This window comes from Saccopteryx leptura, chromosome 2 (assembly GCF_036850995.1).
Source record: "Saccopteryx leptura isolate mSacLep1 chromosome 2, mSacLep1_pri_phased_curated, whole genome shotgun sequence".
Classification (NCBI taxonomy): Eukaryota; Metazoa; Chordata; class Mammalia; order Chiroptera; family Emballonuridae; genus Saccopteryx; species Saccopteryx leptura.
The window spans coordinates 234,549,003-234,575,478 of record NC_089504.1 but is presented as its reverse complement, the minus strand read 5'-3'; the positions used below and the strand labels follow the sequence as shown (position 1 = coordinate 234,575,478).

Sequence of the window (26,476 nt, the reverse complement as noted above, 5' to 3'; positions counted from 1 at the left end):
GGCTTGACTCCAAACATCCATGCCCCAGGCCCCTGTGAGTCACTTCCTTCCCAAAGCTTCACTGTTGCCGTCCTTAAAGCTGCAACACTGTTCTGAGTTCTAAGCCCAGTCCATCTCTTGGCATCTGGGGGCTGAGCAGTAAAGGGTTAACACAGCCGGTTTGCAGAGTTCCAACCCCACACATACCAAAGGACTGGCCCTTGACCGGCTCCAGGAGACTGCCTCCAAGCTCTTGGAATATTGTATCTAATAAGAGCGTCTTTGAATACCTGGCACCCAAAGCCACACCGGGCCAGAAAGTCTATGCAAAAAGGTGCCCTATGACGGGGGACCTTGGGTCATGTTGTATCATGTGACCTCTGGCAGACGAAGTAACCAAGGTTAGTGATGCAGTCACCCCTATGCTACGTGATAGCTGCCTAGTGAAAAATGGTGGACAGCCAGGCTCAGGCGATGTCTCCTGGGTGGCAACCCTGAATACATGTTGTCGCACAACATTCCTAGGACAATGAAGCGCGTCCCTACGACTCCATTTGGAAAGGACACCTGGAAGCTCACGCCTGGTCCCTCCCGGCCTCTGCCCAATGTGCCTTTGCTGATACTCATCTGTGTCCTTTCGCTGTAATAAAACCACAAACATGACTCTAATGGGTTTCCTGAGTTCTGTGAGTCCTCCCAGCAAGTCACTGCACCTGAGGGTGCCCTTGGGGACCCCAGGCACAGGAGCGGAGCTGTGCCCTGCGTGGACCCTTTCTCCAGGCCTCTGCTTGCCATCCGTCCGCCCGACAGAACTCTGAACGGACGAACAGCATCTGTTCACCCTGCACAGTAAGGCGCACACACAGGAGTCCCTGTTCTCTTTATTCAAATAATATAATTTTTTTCTCTGTGAAATTGAGAACTGAGGAGGAATCAAAGAAAGTCTCATATATTAAATTTTTAAATAGATTCTTTGAATTAAAAAATAACGGTCAATAGGAGAGGCACAGGTTGTAGGCCTTGTCCCAGCAAACAAAGCCACCGAGGCGGTCCTGCTAATGAAGGGGGCGGCAAATCCACTTCTTAGGAAAAAAAAGTTCTCGAGGGGAGAAATATAAAATACCTAAGTTTCAAAAGCCAGGCTACTTCCGTATTATTCGTTCTCGGGCCCAGTGTCCGAAGGTAGAGGGTTTTCAAGGGCAGTTTTCAATGATTCAGGCTTTGCAAACATATGCAAATACATTCCTCATCAGCAGTCCCGTTTTTTGGCGATTAATAGCAAGCAATATGCTTGGATTAGAGGTCCGATTTCCACTCCAAGGCAAAGTTTCTTCCTTTCTTGGCAACAAAGCCACTTGCGGAGATCTAAAAGTCAGAAAGAAAACCACATCAGGCCCAGAGTAACAATTCTGAAATAGATCATTATATTTATACGTGTAATTGCAGAACGTATGGGCTTCATGCATTCGCATAAGATTGCGGGGTTATCTCTGCATCCCAGATGGCCAGAGAGAGTTTCAATTACATTTCTTGGGTTCCTGCTCACATTTCAACCTGCACTCCCATGATCTCCAAGGTGCACTTTTCTGATTTATGAAGAGCAAATGCCAATGGACGTTTGGAGGCAAGGGAAGGATTAGCATTATTCATGGCCAATTCTACACCAGGAATTTAGCTAACACATCCTGTATGTGGTCTCTCGTTTAAACAGAAAAGCGAGGAATCCATCTGGGTTTTCTCAGGGAAAAGGTTCAGCATTCTACTAATATTCAATAAATCCACCGAAACAGAGCAAGGGGAATAGTGTAAGAGGAAAACATGGAGAAAACCTGTTTTCCACGTGAGGGTTCTTTTCTCTGGAATTGGACGGAACTCCGTGATCTTAGCATGATTCAAGATGGGAACCCTGATAATGACAGGGACTGGGTGTTTCCAGCTTTGTAGGCTGGAGCAAAGTGGATGTTTTTTAAAAATGAAAAAATTATGCTGGCTATTTAAAAATAAGATAAAGAGACTAAAAGTAGGGTCTGGGATAGAAGCTGTTTCCATCCAAAAGACGAGGGGAAATACCCACACGAGTTTGTCCCTTGTCCCCACCTCTCTCCAAGTCCCCCCAGTTTCCCTGAGCTCATTCAGAAAGGCTGGGGACACAGAAGTGAGCTCACTCACTGGGTTCTTGACTCCACTGCCCATGTCCACAGCGAGGACCCTGCACTCCGACCTAGGTCAGCTCACTTTGTCTCACAACCACACTTAGAGGTAGACACTGATGTTCCCATTCTCCAGATGTGAAAAATGGAGGCTGAAATGAGCCAGACCTAGAGTTCTTCAATCTTTGACTGAAGTTCAAACCCAAATTCAGAACCCGCTCCACTACCCTTAGCTAAGGATGGACGGATAAATGTGCCCTTGACTTCGCTGGGTAAAAGCAACCTCTGGGGGAGCTGACTTTCAAGGGCAATCTGCCACTTAGTGACTGTCTGCCTGGGGCAGGTTAAAGCCCTTCTCTGGGATTCGGTTTTCTCTTCTATAAAATGAGACAGTTGTGTCACCTGCTTCCCAGGGATGCTGAGAGTTATATGAGTAACACAGGGGGAGCACTTGGCCCACTGCTGTAGGGGTTATTCTTAGACCAGAGCTGCTCGTGGCTATTATTAGAACATTAATTGCTTTGGGCCCAACCTGATGCTGTTTATAGAAGCTGGACTGGCAGACAGCATTCTATGCAAAAATGGGTCTAGAGTGTCCCATCACACTGGTCCTCCCTTCCAAATGCCAGACAAACCTTCTTCTGGTTGGCTCAGCATTGCCCCTGCCCCCACCCCTGTCCAGGCTAGGAGACAAGGCCTTGATTCTACAAATAGCTTCCCAGCCTGTCACCATGGAAACCTCCTAGAGGGCTAGGTCAGCCCACCTTGGGGGACACTCCTCCCCAGGGAGGCTCTGGAAGGACAGGCCTTTAGAGAAGTGGCTCTGGGGCTCAGGAGAGGCAGGGCTCCGCAGGCCTACCTGGAAATCATGAGCTTCCTAAGTGGGAGGAGGTGCTGTTCTGGTTCACCTGGAAGAAAATGACAGAGGAAGGGGTCACGGCCAAGCAGGGGTGCCAGGGGCTCACTGCCCTGAGGTCCAGCCCTCAGTGTCACAGGTATGCGTGCGCGCACACACACACACACACACACACACACACACACCCATCAAATGTTTACTGCACACCTACTATGTGCTGGGGGCTGGGATATGTGAACCTGACAGACCCAGTCCCAGTCGCATGTAGCTTATATTCTAAGGGGAGAGACTGTGAAATAAACACACAGGCCAACACAATGGGCTGATACAAGTGACTATTGCTGGGCTAATTCACACAGGGTGGCCAGGGCCAGCCACTACACGGGGACAACATTTCAGCAGTAGTGCAATGGAAAACATCCGCTCTTCGTCCTGGGCTCCCGGCACACAGCTCCTAAAGCCCTAAGAATCTCCAAGCATCCTCTGTATGCTAATGAGGAGACCGGTGGCTGGGGGACCCGAGAGAGCTTCTGGATGGGGGAGCTGTTTGCCAGAAAGATCAAGGTGTGACTTAAGGGTTGGAAATTTCAGCCCCACACTCCCCAGCCTTTGGGGAGGGGAGAGGGCCTGGAGATTGAGTTAACAACCAATGGCCAATGGATGAATCGATCATGCCTACTTCATGAAACCTCCACAGAAATCCCTAAATAATGAGTCTGGAGAGTTTCCAGGTTGGTAAACACATTGGGGTGCTGGGAGGGTGGTGCACCCAGAGAGGACATGAAAGTTCCCCTCCCCCATGCCCTCCCCTCCGCATCTCTTCCATTTGACTGTTCCTAAATTATAATCTTTATAATAAACTGCTGATCTAGGAAGTGAAGTATTTTCCTGACTCCTTTGAGTTGTTCTAGAGAATTGTCACACCTGAGGCACAGGGGTTGTGGGAAACCCCCAAATGTTTAGTTGCCTGGGCAGAAATGTGGGTATCCTGGGCACCTCATCGCAGGTGGCATCTGAAGGAGGGGGCACTCTACGGGACTGGACCCTTAACCTGCAGGATCTGATGCTATCTCTGCGAGTCAGTGTCAGAAATGAATTGAGTTATTAAACACCCAGTCGGTGTCCAGAAAACCAGAGAATTGCTTGTTAGTGTTCGAAACCACCCCAGAAGCAAAGATCTAAAAGATGAAAATGAGTCCAGCCACGCAGAGATGGGGGCGCAGGGAGAAAAAGCACCCAGGCGGAGGAACAGCAAAGGCCTGGGAGGGGCGGGTGTCTGGAGCCCAGGGGAGTGAGCATACATTTTTGCATTAGTTACATTCATAATGTGTCAGCTGCTTTGCTTTGCTGGCTTAATGTTTTTCCATTTTTTTGGTTTCACAATGACCACTGTGGATGATTACATATGGTTCTGTAGAATGTACATGCCACCATTTGTTTAACTGTTGCCCTTCAGTAACTTCCAACTTTTGCAATATCCTGAATGTAGTCATGTGCACAGGGGAGGGGAGGAGAGTGAAAAGCAACACGCAGGGCAGCTCCCCTGAGGATGGGAGTGCTCATGATGACAGAGCACATGCTGTTCCTTCAAATTTTGTTCCTTATAGAGCAAATAACAGCCCCAGGCAAGCTGGGCCTCTTGAATATGCTCTACACTGCAGGAGGCTGTAAACTGGTCCAACTCTTATGTGAAACAATTTTAGCCTTGTAGTTTGAGAGGCTTAAAAAGTTCCGGACCCTTCTACCTGCTGATTCTACTGCTTAAGAGTGTATTCTAGCCTGACCGCTGGCAGTGCAGAGGACAGAGCATCGGCCTGCTACCTGAGGTCCCAGATACCAGGGTCTTCAAGGTAACTGGCTTGAATGCAGGCTCATCCAGCTTCAGTGTGGGATCATCATGATGATTCCATAGTCGTTGCTGTGAGACCAATGTTGCTGTCTCAAGCCCAAGGTTTCTGGCTTGAGTAAGAGGTCACTGGCTCAGCTGCAGCCCTCCAGTCAAAGCACAAGTGAGAAGCAATCAATGAATAACTAAAAAAGTGCTGCAACTACGAGTTGATGCTGTGTGTGTATGTGTGACAAAGACAGAGAGTGTGATGGACAGCTAGGGACAGACAGGAAGGGAGAGAGATGAGAAGCATCAATTCTTTGTTGCGGCACCTTAGTTGTTCATTGATTGCTTTCTCATACTTGTCTATCCACTGTACCACCACCTGGTCAGGCGAGTTGATACTTCTTATCTCTCTCCTTCTCTATCTGTCTCTCGCTTAAAAAAATGTCTTCTAGAAAATGATTTAACAGAGCCCCATCCCAACCCCTGGCCCACAAAAGGAGAGGCAAAATCAGGGTGATGTGTGCATGACAGAATCAGGATGTTTCCAAAAAATGTAAACGATCTTGGGGCAACAGCTAAGTCACTGGTAGCACATGAAAATAATGCATTGCAGGCAGTACTGAGTGGCCACCCACAATGGCAAATGAGAAACCCACCAGACAGAAAAACCTTAGGAAAGCAGAAGAAAGCTGCTTGTATGTTGGAACTACCACAAATGCAAAAATGCATATTCAGTGGGCAACAAAAGCAACATGCAAAAATGAAAAGCGTTTCTGACTGTGGTTTCACAGTCTGCTTCTGCTGGCTGTTCTTGTTACTTTACCTTTTCAGTTAAAACAGATAAGGAATTAGTGCTGACTAATCCTGGCAACGTTATTACACAGTGACAAGCGACGGGTCTCTGAGTCCCACAGCGGGAGTGTGGATGCCTCCCCAAAAAAGGGAGATGTACACAAAAGCTCTGTCCCCTGGGCAATCATTTCTTAACTTGGTAAGTAAATTGAGGACTGGCATGGGGGGGGGGGGCTGCCCTTTATTTGCCAAGTTAAATAAAACACACACAATTTGAAACTAGTAATTTTAGCACCACCACTTCACTTGCAAAGGAGTGCTCTAAGACCAGAGGTCCACGGACCGCTCCTGGACACATGAGCTGCACAGCCACGGGGATGTGCACGGGATACAGAAGCCTATGTACCTGTACGTTTGCATATAGACCTGTGTCACCTGACCCTCCCATTTCTCATCTTTTGGCAGACTGATGGAAATTTAGCTGTGGGTTGTGTTTGGGAATTGCTGCTTTAAATAAAAATAAATTTAAGGCTAAAGACAAAAAGCTCCCAAGTCCCTTTAACGGCTTTCAAGCCCGGAGACCAGGTAAAGGAGGGGGTTCGGGCCAAAGGGAGGATGAGACCTGGCCCCAGCTGGATCAGACACTTAGGGAGCCTCTGGCCTGACCCCCACCCCCACCCAATTTTCTGATGAGGAAGCTATCACCCATAGTAGAGAATGAAGTGTCCAAAGGCATGCAGCTAGTGGTGCGGCTGGATAAACAGAAATCAGAATTCCCCTTGGGGTGTCTAACCTGAAAATATCCTTTCAGGTTGGCTGGTGTTTTATAGTCTCCTTTCAAGACCTAAGAATAAGAAAAGAAATATTAATTTCATGGAAATGATCAAAAGTAAAATTTAGCCCATTACCTCCACATCCATCCACATCCCATCCATCTACCCACCCACATACTCACCCACCCACCCACCCACTCATCCATCCTTCTATACACCTATCCAACAAATAATTATTGAGTTCCTCTTATTTTAGGCATTATTCTAAGCTCTAAGGGGTAGGATGTTAACCAGGCAATTAAAATTCTTGTTCTCACAAGTCAGACTATCCTCAAGTAACAATAAACACAAATAAATAAGAACACATCAAAACACAGGAAGCTACAAAGAAAAACAGGGGATGTGATCAGCAGAAACTTGGGCTTCTTTTGAGTGGTGGTTAAAAAGGGCCTCTTAGAATTGGTGACCTCAGTGACAAAGAAAACCAGCCAGGCTAAGCTCTGCAGGAAAAGCATTTCAGGTAGAAGACACAGCCAGGACAACAACCCTGAGGTAGGAAACAAAATTCCAGGCCCTTCCACTATCTTGCGATATAAAGACACAGTACAGACCAGCACTGTCCAATAGACTATAAAGTGAATCAACTACATAATTTTGAATTTTCTAGTAGCCACATTTTAAAAAAGTGAATCAGCTAAAATTAATTCTAGTAATCTTTTATTTAACTTCTTATATCTAAAACAATATATTGTAACAGGTAATCAAGAAAAAAATGATTAATGAGAAGTTGTACGTACTTTTTTTTTGTACTAGAACTTTAAAATGCTGTGGGTATTTTACACTTACAGCACCTCTCAGTTTGGACTAGTCACATTTCAATGGCCATACAAGGTTAGTAGGCAGTGGCTGTAATGGATAGTGCAGGTATAGACAATTTCATTAACATTGGTGTCCTTTCAGTCACTGAGTTTACAGCACCCCATGATCCATTACAGGAACACGGTGTCTACAGTATACATAGAAACATACATACACGCACACACACACATGGCTTTCAATGAGGGAACACTGTGCTAATATCAAAACCACTGTAAAGACTAGACAGCTGTCTGGCAGTTGCCAAGACCATGGAAACCCTCGAGAGGAGAGCTCACTGGAAGAAAACTAGAGACATCTTCCATTTCAAACACAACAGAGCTGCAGAGAGCTGATCTTAACCACTGATGCTCAGCAGAGGTTTTTATACAGCACAGGTCAGGCCCTGACGCAGGAGCTTCTGACCCCAGTCAGGGGGCGAGACAGGGGCCTCAAGCTCCTTCAGAGACTTCCAAGGAGCTGCCACTGGCCGCTGGCTGAGAACGAGGAGCGAGGAGAGCCCGCCTGGTGGTGCTGAGGTCTTCATCCGGCCCCCCTCAGTCCCCGCTGCACCAGGGGGCTGGATGTCAAGGTCATTTTAAGGAGAGTTCCACTTGTGTTTGTTTTTTATAATCCAGTTAATTAAATTTTTTATTGTGAAATATAGCCTATGTACAGAAAAGTATATAAAACACATAAGTACAGTTTAAAGAACAATAACTGTTAAAAAATTTAAATTAAAAAGTAACAATAAACATTTATAATAAAAATAATCAGATAAACCACACCCAGGTTGCACATGTCTACACTGTCAATGTGGTCTGGATATCAATATTGGATCCCTGAGAATTTCCACAAATAGATGTTTTCAAAATCCACTAGTGTCGTGGGAAAGAGGATGTAAAGAAACCCACAGATGGCCTTACCTTGCAATTCTGAGGGCATGCCCCCAAAACTCAGTGCTAGCACATTCGCTCTGTTAAAAGTAAAGCTTGCACATCTTGGAGAGGAGTTAAAAACTTGTCAGCTCCAAGGGTCTTTCTCCTTGAGTCAACAGAAGTATTAAAGGAGGCTTAAAGTAAAATGACTTTTTCTCCCTTTGTGATACAACACAAGAACTGGTTACTGTTTAAAATCAGCAAAGCCCTGGCTGGCTGGCCCAGTGGTAGAGCACTGGCCCTGCGTGTGGAGGTTCCAGGTTCAGGTCCTGGCCAGGGCATACAGGAGGAGCACCCACCTGCTTCTCCACACTTCCACCTCTCCTTTCTCTCTTTCTCTCTCTTCCCCTCCTGCAGCCAAGGCTCCATTGGAGCAAAGTTGGCCCAGGCGCTGAGGATGGCTCCATGGCCTCCACCTTAGGCTCTAGAATGGCTCTGGTTGCAACAGAGCAACACCCCAGATGGGCAGAGCATCGCCCCCTGGTGGGCTTTCCAGGTGGATCCCGGTCGGGCTCATGCTGAAGTCTGTCTCTCTGTCTCCCTGCTTCTCGCTTCAGAGAAATACAACAACAACAAAATCAGCACATGTTTAAAATGCTGAGCATGGCTTAAGAATCCTGCAGGCTAGCAGGGCTCTTCCTCAGGCCTGGGTTCCATTTTCAAACATTTCCACTGACTGAGTGCCTCTGAGGAAGTCAGAACACAACAGCCAAAGTAAACGGGAAGCTATGACAGCAACATGTAAATAAGACCATGAAACCATGGGCTCTTCTCTTTTCCAGAATTAGCCTACTTTTTTTAATGCTCATAAAACATCTTGTCAAAGTCATTTCCCTTGATCACCTTCACTAAGGAGAACTTTAAGTAATTTCAACTGTCCTGAACTCATACTTGTCTGAGAAATCAACATTACAACCTTACGGGGGCAATAAAGGGACCAAAAGTTTATTCATGCCCCTCTCAACAAAGGTTTGAAGTAATTTATAAACAGACAAACCAACAGCCAGGGAAATAGGGGGAGAGGGTAAATAAGAGTAGAGAAACAAGGAAGAACTGTACACAGATGGGCCTGAGGGTTAGATGCTAGAGAGTGTGAGAGACAGTTGGCTTTGAGCTTCCTTGTAGCCCAAGCAAAAATGGAAATAGAACAGTCACACGATTCACCATGTATTCCTGGCCATAGCTTAGGAATCCGTTTCCTCGGATAGCTGGGGCTTGCTCCCCTGCCGCAGCCCAAAGGTATAATATACCTCTACATGCGTGCGCACACTCACCCGGTGCGTGTTGTTGATGACGATGGGGTCAGGGTTGCCGTAGTTGGGAGGGTTTGCGTAGGGGTCATAGCCAAGCCGAGCCAGCATGGGGGCGATCTGGGCCATGTCCCTTACCACGTCCCTTGGGATGTGACCAGTCCACTTGGAGAGTGCTTCCAGGTTGACAGGCTTGATGACCTGGTCTGTGGACCGCTCGATCCTGGGGAGAGAAGACAGGCTGGAGGGTACCCGAGTACACCCAGATGGCACCTGGGTGGGCTCCCTGCTCAGTCACTCTGCAACAGTAGGAATGACTGGGGGGACCTTGCCCCCAGCCAGCTCTGCCTCCATCAACTCTGAGACTGTGGATGAGTCACTTGGCCTCATCACACCTCCTCTGTACAGTGGGGATAACAGCATGTGATGGGAAGTCAGAAGAAAGTAAGAGGAAGTGAACTCTGTTGGTGCTTAAATTTTTTTTTTTTTTTTTTTTTTTTGCATTTTTCTGAAGCTGGAAACAGGGAGAGACAGTCAGACAGGCTCCCGCATGCGCCCGACCGGGATCCACCCGGCACGTCCACCAGGGGCGACGCTCTGCCCACCAGGGGGCGATGCTCTGCCCATCTTGGGTGTCGCCATGTTGCGACCAGAGCCACTCTAGCGCCTGAGGCAGAGGCCACAGAGCCATCCCCAGCGCCCGGGCCATCTTTGCTCCAATGGAGCCTTGGCTGCGGGAGGGGAAGAGAGAGACAGAGAGGAAGGCGCAGCGGAGGGGTGGAGAAGCAAATGGGCGCTTCTCCTGTGTGCCCTGGCCGGGAATCAAACCCGGGTCCTCCGCACGCTAGGCCGACGCTCTACAGCTGAGCCAACCGGCCAGGGCCGGTGCTTAAATTTTTATGTGACTGAGATGGATATTTTGTTCTTGGGAAATGGTTATAAAACACTAATGGCAAGGCTAAGAGTCCCTGTGGTCAGCACTCCCAGTCCATCAGCTTTCTATGGGGACCCAGCCTTGGCACTTTGGAGCACATCCTTCCAATGTTTTTCCTGTGCTTTAAATAGCAGAGCGGCTAAGAGCTGACTCAGGAGCCAGAGTGTCTGGGTGCAAATGCCAGCTGAACCACTCTGAGCCTCAGTGTCCTCGTCTACAAATGAGAATAAGGATAGGACTCATCTTGCTGGGCTGTACTGGGCAGTAAGTGAATTAACACAAGCAAATGAGTTAATAATAGAAGAATATATGGAACATCATAAGGTCTCAATAAGTGTCAGCTTTCTCGCTCTCCTTCCCTCCCCTGCCCCACACAGAAAATCTATGGTTTTGTCTGTAGTTTCTAAAACAAAATTGTATGCTATAGGTATTGGCAACTTTTTTTCCTATTCAACATTCTTTTTTCCAGCTGCGCAGCATTCCTCCATAGCTTAGTTTTCCATCTGCCTAGAGATGGACGGTTAGGTTGTTTTGAACTACAGCAACGAGCAGCCATTGCCTTGCACGCACCTCCTTACTCGCCCCTGTATCGGGCTGACCCAGCCATCTGATCGTGAAGATCCTACCAGTTCTAGTTCAGGGACCTTGCAGGATGGAGGGTGGAGAACTCCCAGGATCGAAAGCCTATTTCTAGATACTTCCATCCCGACTAAGGGAACATGGGGGGAGAAGAACAGAAACAAAAAGATGTGGCAAAAGGAAGACAGGACCAGGAGTGAGGACAAGAGAGGCTACAAGGGTGTGGATGGCAGGGGAGGGGGGAGTCCATGGGTTTGGATCTGCAGACCTGGATTTGAACCTCAGCTGAAGCCAATGTGTCAGCAATCGCCAATAGGTGCGTGGGCTCTGCCACAACCCTGTGTCTCCGGGACAGGAATGACACAGATGCATCTCAGAACGGGAATGGGAGCAGTGCTTGATATGAGGCAACAAAACTAGAAATAACCCGTGCCCCCAAACAGGGGATGGTGATTAGAATATGGTGACTCACATAGTGGAATATTATATAGCCATCCAAAACGACGCTGCAGAAGAGTGCCGGGGCCACAGGCAAGGGGTCCCAAGTACAAAGTGAAAACAGGTTACAGGGGAACAGTTTGCCAGGCCTCTGTGGTTGTCAATATCTCCTGACAAAGGACTAGCAGGCCATTTGTCAAAATCCGGGTGGTGGGATTATGGGTTTTGTCTTTTGTTTTGTGTATTTTTCCAATTCCTTACAATAAAGATGTGACTCTGTGGTAATCTGATGTTTTGTCATGAAAATTTACAAAATCTCAGCTCTAGCACTAACTGGCCGGGGTAAGCCCCCAGCTCCGCTCTGGGCTCAGGAGCTCTTGGTGATGTAGACTGGCAGGAACTGGCCACAAAGGAAACAGGGAGGTGGGTCCCAGGAAGGACCACCCTTCCATTGGGTTCTACGGGATGTTCTGGCCTGAGCAGGCTGGAGACGGGAGATGGCTCTCTCTCACCTTGCGCTGTCTGAGTGCTCTGGGTCGTAGGAGAGGGACAGCCTCCCAAAGGAGGAAGGGAGAAAGCAAGGGACATCAGGGGGGAGGAGGAGGGGTCCCGGACACAGAGAGCTTGAGAGCATACCCTCTGGAGGCCAACAGACCTGGGCTCAAATGCTGGCACCACATGTTCCTAGCTGTGTGGCGTTTAGCCAGTAATTTCTCTCTGAGATCCAGTTTCTCCATCTGTAAAAGGGATAAGCAAAGTTCCTATGTCCTCAGGTTGCTATGGGGATTAAAGGAATAATGTTTGTTGGGGGTTTAACCCAGGGCTTGCCATATAGTAGGCACTTATGAAATGATAATGATGGTGGGGATACTACAATACAAGCAATTATCAACACTAACCATAGAAATAATAGTAGCCCCTAATATGTATAAAATATTATCCTATTGGCCCTGGCCGGTTGGCTCAGTGGTAGAGCGTCGGCCTGGCATGCAGAAGTCCCGGGTTCGATTCCCGGCCAGGGCACACAGGAGAAGCACCCATCTGCTTCTCCACCCCTCCCCCTCTCCTTCCTCTCTGTCTCTCTCTTCCCCTCCTGCAGCAGGCTCCATTGGAGCAAAGATGGCCTGGGCGCTGGGGATGGCTCCTTGGCTTCTGCCTCAGGTGCTAGAGTGGCTCTGGTCGCAACAGAGTGATGCCCGGGAGGGGCAGAGCATTGCCTCCTGGTGGGCGTGCCAGGTGGATCCCGGTCGGGCGCATGTAGGAGTCTGTCTGTCTGTCTCTCCCCGTTTCCAGCTTCAGAAAAATACAAAAAAAAAAAAAAATTATCCTATTGATACTCACAGGTATCTATCTATTTTTTTATTTTTTTTTTGTATTTTTCTGAAGCTGGAAACAGGGAGAGACAGTCAGACAGACTCCCGCATGCGCCCGACCGGGATCCACTCGTCACGCCCACCAGGGGCGACGCTCTGCCCACCTGGGGGCGATGCTCTGCCCCTCCAGGGAGTCGCTCTGCTGCGACCAGAGCCACTCTAGCGCCTGGGGCAGAGGCCAAGGAGCCATCCCCAGCGCCCGGGCCATCTTTGCTCCAATGGAGCCTTGGCTGCGGGAGGGGAAGAGAGAGACAGAGAGGAAGGAGGGGGTGGGGGTGGAGAAGCAAATGGGCGCTTCTCCTATGTGCCCTGGCCGGGAATCGAACCCGGGTCCCCCGCACGCCAGGCCGACGCTCTACCGCTGAGCCAAACAGCCAGGGCCACAGGTATCTATCTATAAGGTAGATAGATTATAGCCCCATGTTACAGATGATGAAGTGGAGGCTCAGAGAAGTTGAGTCACTTGTTCACCGTCACACAGCTAGGAAGTAGCGGAGCTGGGATCCAAACCCAAACAGCTTGGTTCCAGAATCTGTGTCCTGCACCTTCACCCTCTACAGCCTTACTACCAAGTATATTCGAAGTTTGCCGATTCTGCCAGAAAAGAGTGATTGCGTACTCTTTTTGGGTAATGAAGCTGAGACTCAGAGTGGTACAGTGACTTGCCCAACGCAACAGAACTAGGAGATGAGAGATCCGGTTGATGGCTCTGTTCCTAACCACCCCCCTTCCTAGTTCTTCTCCAATACAACAGAGGAGGCGAAGGTTCAGAGAGGCATAGTGACTTACCCATGGCCACAGAGCTGGGAGACAGGGAGCCCATTTTTCTATCAAGTGCTTCCAACCCAGGACCAGGGATCTGGGCAAACCGTCAGGGGGTCCACTCACCTAGACAAGGAGACACCACCGGGCTTGCCAATGAGGTCCTCATGATGCAGAACAGTGTCACTCCAGGCGATGCCGAGGAAGTCCAGGATGAGCTTGAGGGAGCGCCTGGGGTGCAGAACCAGCTGCTCGTAGTAAACCGGAAGGCACTTGTCCTTGCCCACCTCCATGCACTGGGCGTACATCACCTCGATGGCCTTGTTCCACTTGGTGAGGCAGTCACGATAGCTGCTGAGGTCAAAGCCTGCAATGGTGACCTTGCGAGTGATCATTGAGTGCACAGAGGCCCGGCCGTCCCGCACCATCAGCAGGAACTTGGAGTTGGGGAACAGGCGTGACAGGTAGACCGAGGACTTGAGTGTAAAGGGGTCCTTGTTACAGAGCACGCGGGCCGGCTCGCCGTGCTTGGCGATCACCTCCAGGATGAAGGCCTGCATGGCAGCGTCCAGCACCTCGTCCGTCACACCAGCCTCGTCCAACCGCAGCTTCTCCCGGCCGGACTTGGACCAGGCCTGGCGCATGGCCAGCACACGGGGGATGATGCGGGTTTCCTCGCCGCAGCGCACCTCAGGGTGGGCGTCCAGCATGGCGCGCATCAGTGTGGTGCCGCTGCGGGGCACTCCGCCCACAAAGATGAGTGGCATGCCCTTGCCATAGCGGTACTCCACGTGGTCCGTGCCCACCATCACCAGGTCCTCCTGCTCTGGCCGCATGGTGCGCCGGGGACTCCGCGAGCCCTCCAGCAGCGCCCGGCACTCCAGCACCTGCTGTCCTAGCTGGAACGCCAGGATCAGGCCCAGGGCGCAGCCGGCGGCCAGCAGCGCCCTCCGCACCGACAGGCGCATGCTGGGCCTGGGGTGGGGGGCCTGCTTTAGCGACAGGTCAGCGGGAGTTCTGCGGAGTTCACATCTGGGGAGAGAGGGGTACGTGTGGTCAGGGAGACCTGCGCGCTAGGGGCTCTTTGCCACATAGGCCCCAAAGACCGCAAACACGACAATGTTGACATGGCAGAGTACTCACTCACCCAGATGGGCACTTTGTCCATCTCACTCATAAGGTCCTCCAACCTCCCCAGGGGTAGGTGCTGTCATCACCCCCCAGGGTCTCTGGGGCCAGATGGCCTGGGTTCAAATCCCTTCTAACCACTCCCTACCTGTGGGGCCTTCCCCAGTTCCTTAACCACTCACTCAGTGCCTCAATTTCCTCATCTGATCAATGGAGGGAATACTACTTATTTTTAAATTGACAATCAAAATGTGGATTAGTCCGGCAGCACATCGTTTTGTAGCAACAGGGTTTTTGCCTATTTTGTTCACGGCTGTCTCCCAGCTCCTAGTACAGTGCCTGGCACCTAGTAGGTACTCAGTAAGTATTTATGGAATGCACCTTGGTCGAATGAGCAAGGCCTGGCACAGACTAAGGGCTATGAAATGATCACTGTGGTTTCCTCTCTGATTTCTTTCCAGAATCAAAGTCACAGTTTGAGGTCTCTGGGCATTCTGGGAGCCAGGCATACCTGGTTCTGTATGGGATCGAAACTGCTGAGAGGCCCTGGCATTTCCTGGCCACATGGCTTTGGGAGAGTCACTTCCTCCCACAGTTTCCTCCCTGCAAAGATGGGTGGGTCCACTGACATCAAAGGTTCTAGAAGTGACTGAAAAGCAAAGGTGTCTCCTCCTGGGGTCACTGGCCTCCAAGCATCAGAACATAGCTGAGGACCCTCTCCTGAGAAACTTGCTGCTGACAATTTGGGGGGCTCATCAGTGCCCGGAATTCAGGATCTGGGGTGGGAAAATCTAATTCCAGGACTACTTCCGGGGGAGGAAGGAGGCTGTACAGGACATGAAGCCACTCAGAAGTCCCCCCAAGGGGCTTCTTTAGCTGCTCACTGATACTCTCCACTTACTCCTGAGACGAGAAGTCTGCCAACTATTGGTTCAGGGCCAATTCCCCTGAGGAACTGTCAGCCACCCTTTCTTCCCGATGCTTAGAGGGGAGTGAGGGAGAGGAGCTTGGGGGGAAAGACGGTGATGGGGGATGCAGAGAGGGAGAAAAGGGGATCATTCGGGAAAGTAAAGTACAGCGTGAACATTACCGTGTGTGCACATGGGTGTGCCTGCAGTAGTCCCCCCTTATCCCGGGGGCCACTCCAAGACCCCCAGGGGACGCCTGAAGTCACAAATAGTACTGAACCCTATACATGCTGTGTTTTTTCCTATCCATACATACCTCTGATAAAGTGTAAACTACTTTTGCACTTTTGGGCCATTAGTAAGTAAAGCAAGGGTCACAAGCATTGTGATACTATGACAGTGATCTCTCATCACCAAGATGGCTACTACGGGAGGAAGCAACCCAGCGTCGACATGCTGAACAAAGGGAAGATTCACATCCCAAGTGGGACTGTGAGAGATTTCTCCAGAAGGGTGCACAAACTGATGAGTTATTTCCAGAACTTCCCATTCAATATTTTTGGACCATGGTTGACCAAAGGTAACTGAAATCAGGAAAGGTGAAACCACAAATTTGGGGGGGGGGGGTAACTGCTGTCCTTTTAAGCTTCTTTGGGGTTAGAAGTGATTTTGGATACTAAAAGCCAGGGGGCAGGGAACCCCTGTAGGATGGGATCAGCAAAATAAGAAAAGCATTACCAACTCACCAGTTTTGCTTAATACTGGTCACTCATTTGGCAATAGCTCCTCAAAACAGAGCCCCTGATGTCTGTGTGGTTACATTTGTTGAGCACGTGTTTTGCTAAGGCTTTTTCTATGTGTCCCTCCAGAAGGTCTCCCTGACCTCTGGGGTAGGACTGCCTCATCTCAGTGGCTCAGAGAGAAGCAGCAACCTGCCAAAGGTCCCACGGCCGGAGTGACCAGGCTGTGGCTGAGCTGGTCACTGTCCTTGGACAGGTCCCAGCAAGAGGCCTATCTCTGCCACCACAGGAAAATACTCAGAGCAGGCAGGTCAGACATGAGCAGAAGGCAGCAGAGACCTGGAGGGTGACTTGACAGCTGGCAACCCACAGTACAGATAGCAGTTTCCTGGGCACCCAGAGCCACTCTCTGGGAGGGGCCAGAGGGCACAGCCCAGAGACCTGGGCCTGTGCTCCACCCCACCTTCCACTAGACTCCGTCAGGGGAGGTGTTCCGGCATGGCATCCAGGCAGTGAGGAGAGGGGGAAGAGCCTCTGACTCGGGAGCCCAACAGCTCTAAGTTCAATTCCTGCTCTTGCCGCTGGCCAGCTGGTGGCTGGACAAAGGACTTCGTCATTCTGAACTTCCGTTCTCTCCTCCAAAAATAAAAAAGAGATAATAATAACCTTTACTCCGGGAGCTATTATGAGGTTCAGGGAGCTTGTGTGAAGCGCTGAGCAGACCAAAAGCACCGGCACTGGAAAGTGGGACGTGGAGGGCTGGGCCACTGGCCACCGGCCGCCGCCCGGGGCTTTGCTGAGCCACCAATAATGGAGACTGGGCTGTGGAGGTGACTGTGCCTGGGACTGTCTCAAGAGCGGCTGGGACTCAGGGGACCTTGGGGCTGCACTGACCGCCCCTGGGCACCCTTGTTCCTGAACTCCAGCCCCGGTGGCCGCTCACCAAGGCTGCCTGTCCGCTGACCCCTGCAGAGCACAGGAGCTGCTGCATTAGGGGTGGGTGCCACAGAGGGGGCTTGGCCCCCTCGGAGCAGCGAGAGGGTGCAGTGCTGGGGGAGACCATCTGTGCCCAAATGTCACAGCTGGGATCTGAAGTCACCTGGTCTGACAGAAAATGAACTGGTGTACTTCTCAGGCAGACAGGTGTGAGCTATGACATTGTTACCTCAGGGAGCCCCTGGCTCTCTGCCAACCCATGTTATTGCTAGGACAAGCGAGGCCCTAAAGAAGAAGTCACTTCATAGTATCACAAGCAAAGTGTGTGGCTCAACTTCTCTCTTCTGGGCCCCTTTCCAGGAGGTGGGGACAGTGAAGAATGAAGCTCTGGAGGATGACTCCCTGACTACATAAGACTGTTACTCCTCTGAGCCTTGGTTTTCCCCATCCATAAAATGGGCTGCCAGGCGGTTTCAAAAAGGTAACAGCAAGTACTCAGAAATCTCAGTCGTCATTTCATTTGTGCCACAATGGAAATAACCTGGGTGTAGGCTGTCACTGCAGTTCTGTCCCCTCTCCCTTCCTGTTCCCTGATTTCCTCCCTCCTGTATAGTTTTTGTCAATCCTAAAATACCAGCCCAATTAGTATATCTAAACTCAGACAGTGAAGGGTTCCCAGGTGTAACCACAGCAACCAGGCCCCAGCCTCTGAGCTACAAAATACACAAGGGGCATGGGTGGCCAATGATGGGAGGTCTGCCTCTGGGAACAAATAAAAACAATTAGGGATCGGGCACTTGAAGCTCTTCCAAGCGGGAGGCAGGAGGGGGCAGGATGGCTTGGGCCCAGCTGCTCTCAGGCGGCCACTGAAATACCAGAGAGCTGGGGAGACCTGCCAGTCCAGCAGCTCCCACGGCCTCGAGGGCCCTTTCGGGGCTAAGGAGCAGGGTGATCAGAGCCTTCAGTCACTTAGAAATGCGCGTCTGGAGTGGAGCACTAGCCATGCGCAGGTATATTTAGATCTAAAGTAAAGTTAAAGAAAAATTAAAATTCAGCTCATTTGTACTGGCCACATTTCAAGTATCCAGTACCCTCCATGGTGACCAGTGGCTACTGTCCTGAACACGGTGGGCAAGCTGTGGCCCTCGGGCCTAACCCAACCCTGGGCCTGGTTTTGTATGGCCTATGTGCTTTTAAGTTTTTTTAAGGGCAAGAGGAGGTGGAAGAGGGGGAAGGGAGAAGGGAAAGGGTGGGAAGAAAGAGAAGTAGCAACAAAATGTCTATGTGCTGCACAAAACCTGAAATGTTAATTATCTGGACATTTATATAAAAAGTCTGTAGACCCTGGGTTGGGACAGTCCCATCATTTGCACAAATTCTGCTGGCCGACACGAACTCAGATACAAATGATAGGATGGGGAGGGGGTCAATGAGCCCTCTTTTTCTTATAGGAGAAACATTAGCATTTATTATGCTCCACTGTATTCCACTGAGAGGGAGCCAAAGGCTTTCCAGGCCCTACCTCGATTTATCCTCAAAACAGCCCGCTGGTGAGTGGGTGGGCGGGGGCCCTGCTTCTCTAATTTATGGGTGACAAAAGCCCACGTGCGTGCCAGGTGAGCAGGACTCTGCCCAAAAGCGAGTGCCAGATCGACCAAACTAACCAGCAAATATAAAACACAGGTGAAGAAACAAAGAGACAAGAAGGAAATAGACTCAAAATGCCACCCGGGGTGGTGGTCTGGTGGCAGGAGAGAGAAAACAAACTTTCATGGTCATATTGTTTTTCTATGCAGTAAGAAAATGACTAGGATGTTGAAAAATTACAGCTGGGGGCGAGACGACTTAGGCTCAAATCCCAGCTCTATTAGCTACTGGCTGTGTGACCTTAGAAAGTCACTTAGCCTCTTTGAGCCTCAGTTTCCTCATCTCTAAAATGGGGGTGGTAACAATGCACACATGGCACCTGGGCCCTTGAGATGTGGCCATTGCAAATGAGGAACTAGCCTTGTTAGAACGTGATAGAACAGCGCCTGGTACACGATGCTAGCAAGCACTATTTACATGCTGGCTTTCATTTTCTAATTTCATTCTCTGCAGAAACTTATGGTGGGGATTTCTATTCCCCTGATAGGTGAGGAGACTGAAGCTCTGGGAGCTGGAGAGGTTGGCAGCCCCACAGCTAGTAAGAGGAGAAGCCACTTTCCAAATCTGGCTGTCCCCCAGGTGGTCGTTGTGGCACTGCGTTCAGGTGGCTCACCAAACGGGTGCAGCAGGAGAGGAGGGGAGGGAGCTTCGCTTGCTCTTTCCACTGACTCATGGGCTGCCCGGGACAGGAGGGGAGAAGGAGAGGGTGGCTGTTCAATCTTCAAGATCCCTGTAGGCCCAGAGTCATTCATTCCACAAATGCTTACTGAACGCCTGCTATGGTCCAGGTGCTGATAAAGAAGCTAGGGACACATCAAGAGCAGCAGACGAAGGGCCTGGACCTCCTGGAGCTGACGTTCGAGTGGGGAGGAAAAACCCAGCATGTGAGACAGTAATTACACCTGTAACAGATGTTCAGAAGGAAATGCCCGTGGTGGGAGGCAGAGCCATGCCACAGAAAGTCACAGAAGGAGGTGACATTTACACTGATACCACACTGATCTGGGTTCAAACTCATTTGAACTTTCTAACTCAGCATGGTTTTTCCAAGCTCAGCAGATCAAGAGGTTTCCGAGACAGGGGCGGGGGCTAGAGCACACACCACCAGCTAAGGTGGCAGGTCACTGCACTTACAGAGCAGCCTTGGAGGGGTGCCTGCTGCCCATGTGCCTGAGCTCAGCCATCAGTTCCACAGCCGTCCCTGTGGGAACCAGCTCCCAAATATTCCATTGCCATGGCTACCACCTCCAGCGCTGAGCCCTGTGGACCTCACCATCCCAAGCCCCAACCCCAGGGTGCGGAGTTGGGGAGACCAGGCTCTCTCCCAGGGCAGGGCCCCTGGGAACCAGTGACCTCTAACCCACTCTGGAGGAAAGCCAGCCGAGAAAAGCCTGCCAGACTCCACCGAGAGAAAAAGAAAAACAGTAATTCCGACATTCTGGACTTGAGCTTAGAAGTGCTAGGAGTGGTTTAAAACGTATGGAGAGAAAACAGGCTAGTGTGCTGCCTTAAAATAAGCTCTGACTGGCCCTGGCAGGGTTGCTCAGTGGAAAGAGTTGACCCAGCACACCAGAGTTCATGAGTTTGACCCCTGGTCAGGGCATATACAAGAAGCAATCAGTGAGTGTACAACTAAATGGAACAACTTATGAAAGTTGATGCTTCTCTCTCTCCTTCTCCCTGCTCCCTCTTTCTCTCACTCTCAAAAAAAAAAAGTATAAAAAAATATAAGCTCTGAGCCCTGGCCAGTTGGCTCAGTGGTAGAATAGCGGCCCAGCATATGGAAGTCCTGGGTTTGATTCCAGTCAGGGCACACAGGAGAAGCGCCCATCTGCTTCTCTACCTCTCTCCCTCTAACATCTCTCTCTCTCTCTCTCTTCCCCTCCTGCAACCATGGCTCACTGGAGCGAGTTGGCCCCAGACGCTGAGGATGGCTCCATGGCCTCTGCCTCAGGCGCTAATAAGAACTCAGTTGCTGAGCAACAAAGCAATGCCTCAGATGGGCAGAGCATTGCCCCCTAGCCGGCTTGCCGGGTGGATCCCCGGTCGGAAGCGTGCGGAAGTCTATCTCTGTCTCACTTCCTTTCACCAAAAAAAAAAAAAAAAAAAAAAAAAAGAAAGAAAAAAGCTCTGACTTTCTGAGCTATTGTATGCGAGTTGCTGAGCTAAGGGTTTCATAAAACATCACTGAATTTTATCCTCACACGCTCCTCATCACCCCATTTCACCCTTCTGTATTAAGCATCCACTTACCGGGGCTCAGAAAGGTGGGGTCACCTGCCCAAGGCCACGCAGCCAGTAAGCACAGGAGTCCATAGAAAGTCTGAGTCTGTCTCCCTCTCTCTCTCCACAGCCCATGCTCCTAGATCCAGGATCTCGCTTTCCTGTCTTGCTTTGCATTTTTTACTTAAAGCAATAAAAGCAGGACCACCCCCCTCACCATGCTGCCCACCTCCCCCTCGGGGGCCCAGTCTCCAGTCTAGGGTAGGAGGAGGTAAAGCCAGGTGTCACATCTTGACTCCCCTGCTCAGAGTTGGGAAGCCTGGGTTCCTCTGGGGTGCTCTCCAAGCCTCAGTGTTCTCATCTCAGAAATGGGAATAACACCTGGAGGAAAGAGGTGGGAGGAACCCCCTGCCATTAGACCTGGCATGGAGCTAACATGCACAGCTGTCTGCACTGAATGTTATGATCCCTGTCATCACAGGGATGGAGACTGGAAGGGACACACCACCTGAGAAACGGGTGGCTTTGGGGGAAGAGGCAGGTCAGCACAGGACTTGCGTATAGGGCCAGAAAGCCAATGGTGCTGTGTGGTCAGCGGTCGTCGCTGCTGCAGGGACCGCACCCCTTGCAGCATATGCAGGGATGGTGTGTCTGCACTCCAGGGAACACTACCTACAAAATCAGGTGGCGGGCTAGGCAGTCGCACGTGCCAGTTTGCCAAATCCTGGCCCTGCACTGGCAGAATGCACACTAGCCCATGAAATGCAAATGCAGAGAGTTTCGGTGAAACTGGCGTATGTTTGGGTTCTGGGCCCCATCTCAGAAGGGCAGGTAGGACTCACAGCAGCCTTTGGTGGATAAGAGAAAAATGTACAACTTGAGAAAACAAATAAGTTGATTTTTTAAAAAAGGAGGCACTCACATGGACACGGAATCACCCAGCATCTGGTCTGCTGTCAGTAAAGATGGGGGGAAAGCCTGCCACTTTTGTCTTGTTTTGCTTCTAACACTGACCCTGGGTGGAGGGGCGAGGAGGCACTATTATTAGTCCCATTTGACAGAGGGAAGCTGAAGCTCAGACAAGGGAAGTGCTTAGCCTGAGGTCACACACCTGGGAACTAACTGAGCCTGAACTGGAACCTGGCCTGTCTGATGCCAGAACCCAAGCTCTTAACCAGCCCCCCAAATCCCTACCCTGCCCTATGCACAGATGGGGAAACTATTCGTCCGAGACCATGTAGCTGCTCAGGGCAGTGACCAGCCCCAACTCCAGGCCCACATCTCCCAGCCTTGCCCCTAGCGCCTGGCACAGCCCTGGAAACACATGGGACCCCTGCCTGGTAAACAGTGAAAACAGAAAAGGCTTTTTACAACCAGGGCTTCCTGCATCTGCCCCCCACCCCCCACGAAGCTGCCAGATGTGGAGGAATGAGCACTGGAGTAGAAGTCCACACTCCTGGCTCTGAGTCTAGGTTCTGCTAACTACAAGCAATAATGCCCTGGGGGAGAGGTGAGGGAAGGCGTTAACCTAACCTAACCTCTCTGTGCCTTGGTTTGCTCACCTGTGAAATGGGGATGCTAACAGCAGCAAAAAGGATTAAATAAACAAACTGACACAACTCTCAGGACAGAGCTCTGTTTTCATATCAATGTTACTTCTTCCCTTTAAGGTATTCTCACAAGTGCATCAGAATCTCCTGAAATTATTAAAAGACACATTGCTGGGTCCCACCCCCAAAAATCCTGATTTGGAAGTTATGAGATGGGGCTCAGGGATCCACATTACCATGTACGGTCTCCCCTTGCTCTATGACATACTGTTTAGATCCCTGAATTCCGCATTCAAGGGCTGGGCACAGGATGCTCTCTGCTCACAGAGCTGGGCAGGCCAGGTGCAAGCCTGGCTCAGCCACTGGCCGCTGGTGTGACCTCATGCTGGCAACTTCTCCTCTCTGGCCTCACTCACCTCACCTCCAGAATAAGGGTACGAACAGCACCTACTTGCTGGCTGTCGCAAGGCTGGCGCAGGGTGTGAGCTCAGTGACATTAGCAATGATTATGTACTGTTACTTCTTGGGAGACACAAGCCTGCCTATAAGGGGTGTGATAGTAACGGTCCCAGAAGAGGCAGACAAGCCATGTAGAGAGGGATGGATGCCAGGATAGGGCACGTGCAGGTGGCTGTGGGAGCACCACATGGGCATGCTAGAGCAGCCTAGTGCCACATCCAATGGACAGACAGATGGACACCACTGCTGACCTCCCAAACACCCATGACGAAGAAAGCTGCCCTCTGACCAGGCCACAGACAAACGCAGACGGGGGAGGCGGCTAACACGCTCACAGTGGGGTGGAGAGGCAGGGTGGCATCTGGACGCAAACACAGGTCTAATCAGTTCTTTGCCTCTTTTTGTGCCATGGACCCCTTAGGCCAGTGGTCCTCAACCCCCAGGCCGTGGACTGGTACCGGTCCGTGGGCCATTTGGTATTGGTCCGCAGAGAAAGAATAAATAACTTACATTATTTCCGTTTTATTTATATTTAAGTCTGAATGACGTTTTATTTTTAAAAAATGACCAGATTCCCTCTGTTACATCCGTCTAAGACTCACTCTTGATGCTTGTCTCGGTCACGTGATACATTTATCCGTCCCACCCTAAAGGCCGGTCCATGAAAATATTTTCTGACATTAAACCATTAAACCGGTCGTGGCCCAAAAAAGGTTGGGGACCACTGCCTTAGGCCATCTGGTGAAACCTCTGGGCCTCTTTCTAGAAGAGAGTTTCCAAATGGAATAAAATACGGATTATAAGGACACCAATTACAGTAAAATCCGGCTAAGACCACGGATAAAAAGGCTGTGATACAGGAACCCATATGGCCCTGTATTAAAGGAATAAACAACAAGATGAGGATGCAATCTGCATGCAGTGATGAGAGGAGATATCGGTAGCAGCTGAAATGGGATACAAACATGCATGTGGTTTCCCTTGGTGATCAGGGCCCAGTTGCAGCAATCTGTCACCTACATTGACACCTGGAGGAAGTGTTAAACTGAGTCAATAAAGATGACATCTTTTTTCCACATCCCAATTCCTGGGCCCCCCAGGCGGCCATCCACCCCCCCCCCAAGGCTGTACTCCAGCCTGGGGGTGTGTGGCCTGGGCTCCTGGTCCCGCCCATCTCAGCCCATTTGCTCTCTTCACCACCAAACGCAAGGGCAGCAGGGGTTTGTACCAGGAAGAGTTTGTTGGCACATTCTGGTGCTTTGATGTTGTTTGAAAAATAAAAGTAGGAGATAACAGAACTACTATGAAAGAAGGTGTCCACCCACGCTGGTGTCATATGCCAGCTAGTGAACTTGAGTATTAAGTCAGCAGTGGGTCAGTGGGTGGGAGAGCACTGGGGACTGGAGTGGGGTGGCCCTGATCCCACACACTATACACACAGCCCTGAGGGAGGCAGAACAAGGCTCTGCATCTCAGTCACCAGCAGTGGATGAGAGAAGGCTCAGGTAGGTGAGCAGAACCCCAGGTGTGCGGTCAGCTGACCACAGTGGCTTCTCCTACCTGGTCTTCCTTCCTTGCTAGCACCCAGCTGGCTCGCCCACCTCAAAGACACAGGGCATCGTGAGAACATGAGAGGTGAGGGCCATGGCCAGGTTTCCCAGTGGTTAAGGCAATGGGTGGAGGGCTCAGGGGGAGCTAGGGACATATCCATGGCTGCCTTTGCCAGAGATGGGCCATGAGAACTGCGGCTGGTTAACTTCAAAAGCCTCACTTTTCTCATCTGTAAGCTGGGGCTGAACTGCCTGCCTCAGAACGTTGCTGGGATGGCTGTTCACTGTTCTGGGCAGGACCCAGAAGGAGGAAGACGGCAGTAAACACCAGCTATTAATTGACAATCATCTCTAATTAAGTATTCTAATTAAATATCCATGGCACAACATTGACAGGTCCGGATCTGTCTGTAAAAAAAGATTCCTTACCCTGAGAGACATCTGGGATAAGATGTTGGGCGATAAACAGGTTATCTGATCCCAGTCTGGTAAATATTTATGCTGGAAAAAAAACTCCAGAAAGGTACCTCCAAACAGGTTAACTGTAGCTCCATTTATTTCTCCTTTTTTGTCTACTGAATTCTGTAACCGTTCTAGCATAGATATAGATCAATAGTGTGATGCAGAATAAAGGAATGGAGAAATGAAATCAGGGTGATTTCTAGGCTTGTCACATAATTTGGGGGAACTTGTCCTAAGATATACAGCTAGCCTTGGAAAAGCCTGGTAGCCTTGGAGAATGACTGCTGCAAGCCCTGAGGAGTCTGGCAAAGGTTACACAGCAAGGTCACGAAGCAGCCAGGCTCGGGCTGGCTCTCAGACACCCAGACCTGGGCTCCTCTCTGCCGGCTCCATGCTGGTTTGTCCTCCCAACAAGATTAGGTAGGCTGGCATCCTGGTTAAGAGTCTGGCTCTGGAGTCAGGCTGCAGATCCTGGCTGGACCATGTCTATGTGACCTTGGGCAACACACTTAACCTCTATGGGCATCAGTGCCCTCATTTGCAAATTGAGAATCAGACTAGCAGCAATGCCATATGGCTTTTGTAAAAATTAAGTAAGATAGTGCACATAAAGCACTTTCTACCATGCCTGGCAAATAGGAGGTGCTCTAATTATTATTATTACTATAATTAGTATCTGGCATCTAGCTATGTTATGGAGAATCTTTTGTAGGCCAGGAGGCATAGGAAGGAAATTTAGTCTTGGGTACTAGGGAGCCATGGGAGATGTCTGAGCAGGAGAGGTATGATTCTGAACCTGCACAGGGCTGGCAGCCAGTGCCCACCTACAGAGACTATCTCTGCCAGGGTCCTCCTTCACAGGCTCCGCATCTTTGGCAGTCCTCCCACTGCAGTTGGGCAAAAACACAGCACTACTCCCACAGGCTATAGTCCTGCCACTTCCAGCCGTGCCTGCTTCCTTGGTGCCAGCTGGACTGGTGAACTTCAAGCAATGAAGAAGCTGGGGGGACTTGAAAGAGACCACAGGTATGATGGCCTCAGACTGCAGGTGTGCTGACCAGGAGGCCCAGATGCCTGATGGGGGCCACAGGGTGGCAGAGGAGCTATGGCCCCTCCTTCAGAGCCAGGAACACAAATTTCCTCCTACTTTGCTGTGTGACCTTGGGAAAATTCTTTGCCCTCTCTGAGCTCCAGCTGGCTCATATGCAAACAGGGTCTTAACTGCTTCTGTAGGCTTAGCTGCTGCCAAAGGGATGTACCTCCACTATGTGCCAGGCACTATGCTGAACACTTCAGGTGCCTGCTTTCAGTAAATCCTCACAACTCTAGAAGTGGGTTCTTATACCATTCCTATTTTTTA

General features: G+C 50.3%; 1 protein-coding gene across 1 annotated transcript in view; it reads right to left on the bottom strand.

Moving 5' to 3' along the window:
• Nucleotides 1-842: 842 nt before the first annotated feature.
• The window catches only part of TPST2 (tyrosylprotein sulfotransferase 2), a 49,886-nt gene continuing 24,252 nt past the window's right edge, over nt 843-26,476 (bottom strand). The window contains exons 2-6 of the mRNA XM_066370605.1: nt 13,640-14,545; nt 9,452-9,650; nt 6,405-6,455; nt 2,989-3,037; nt 843-1,344 (exon numbers count right to left, since the gene is read on the bottom strand). Of these exons, the coding sequence (XP_066226702.1) occupies nt 2,996-3,037; nt 6,405-6,455; nt 9,452-9,650; nt 13,640-14,481 (1,134 nt within the window). The 5' untranslated portion in view covers nt 14,482-14,545 and the 3' untranslated portion in view covers nt 843-1,344; nt 2,989-2,995. The remainder of the gene's footprint in view (nt 1,345-2,988; nt 3,038-6,404; nt 6,456-9,451; nt 9,651-13,639; nt 14,546-26,476) is intronic.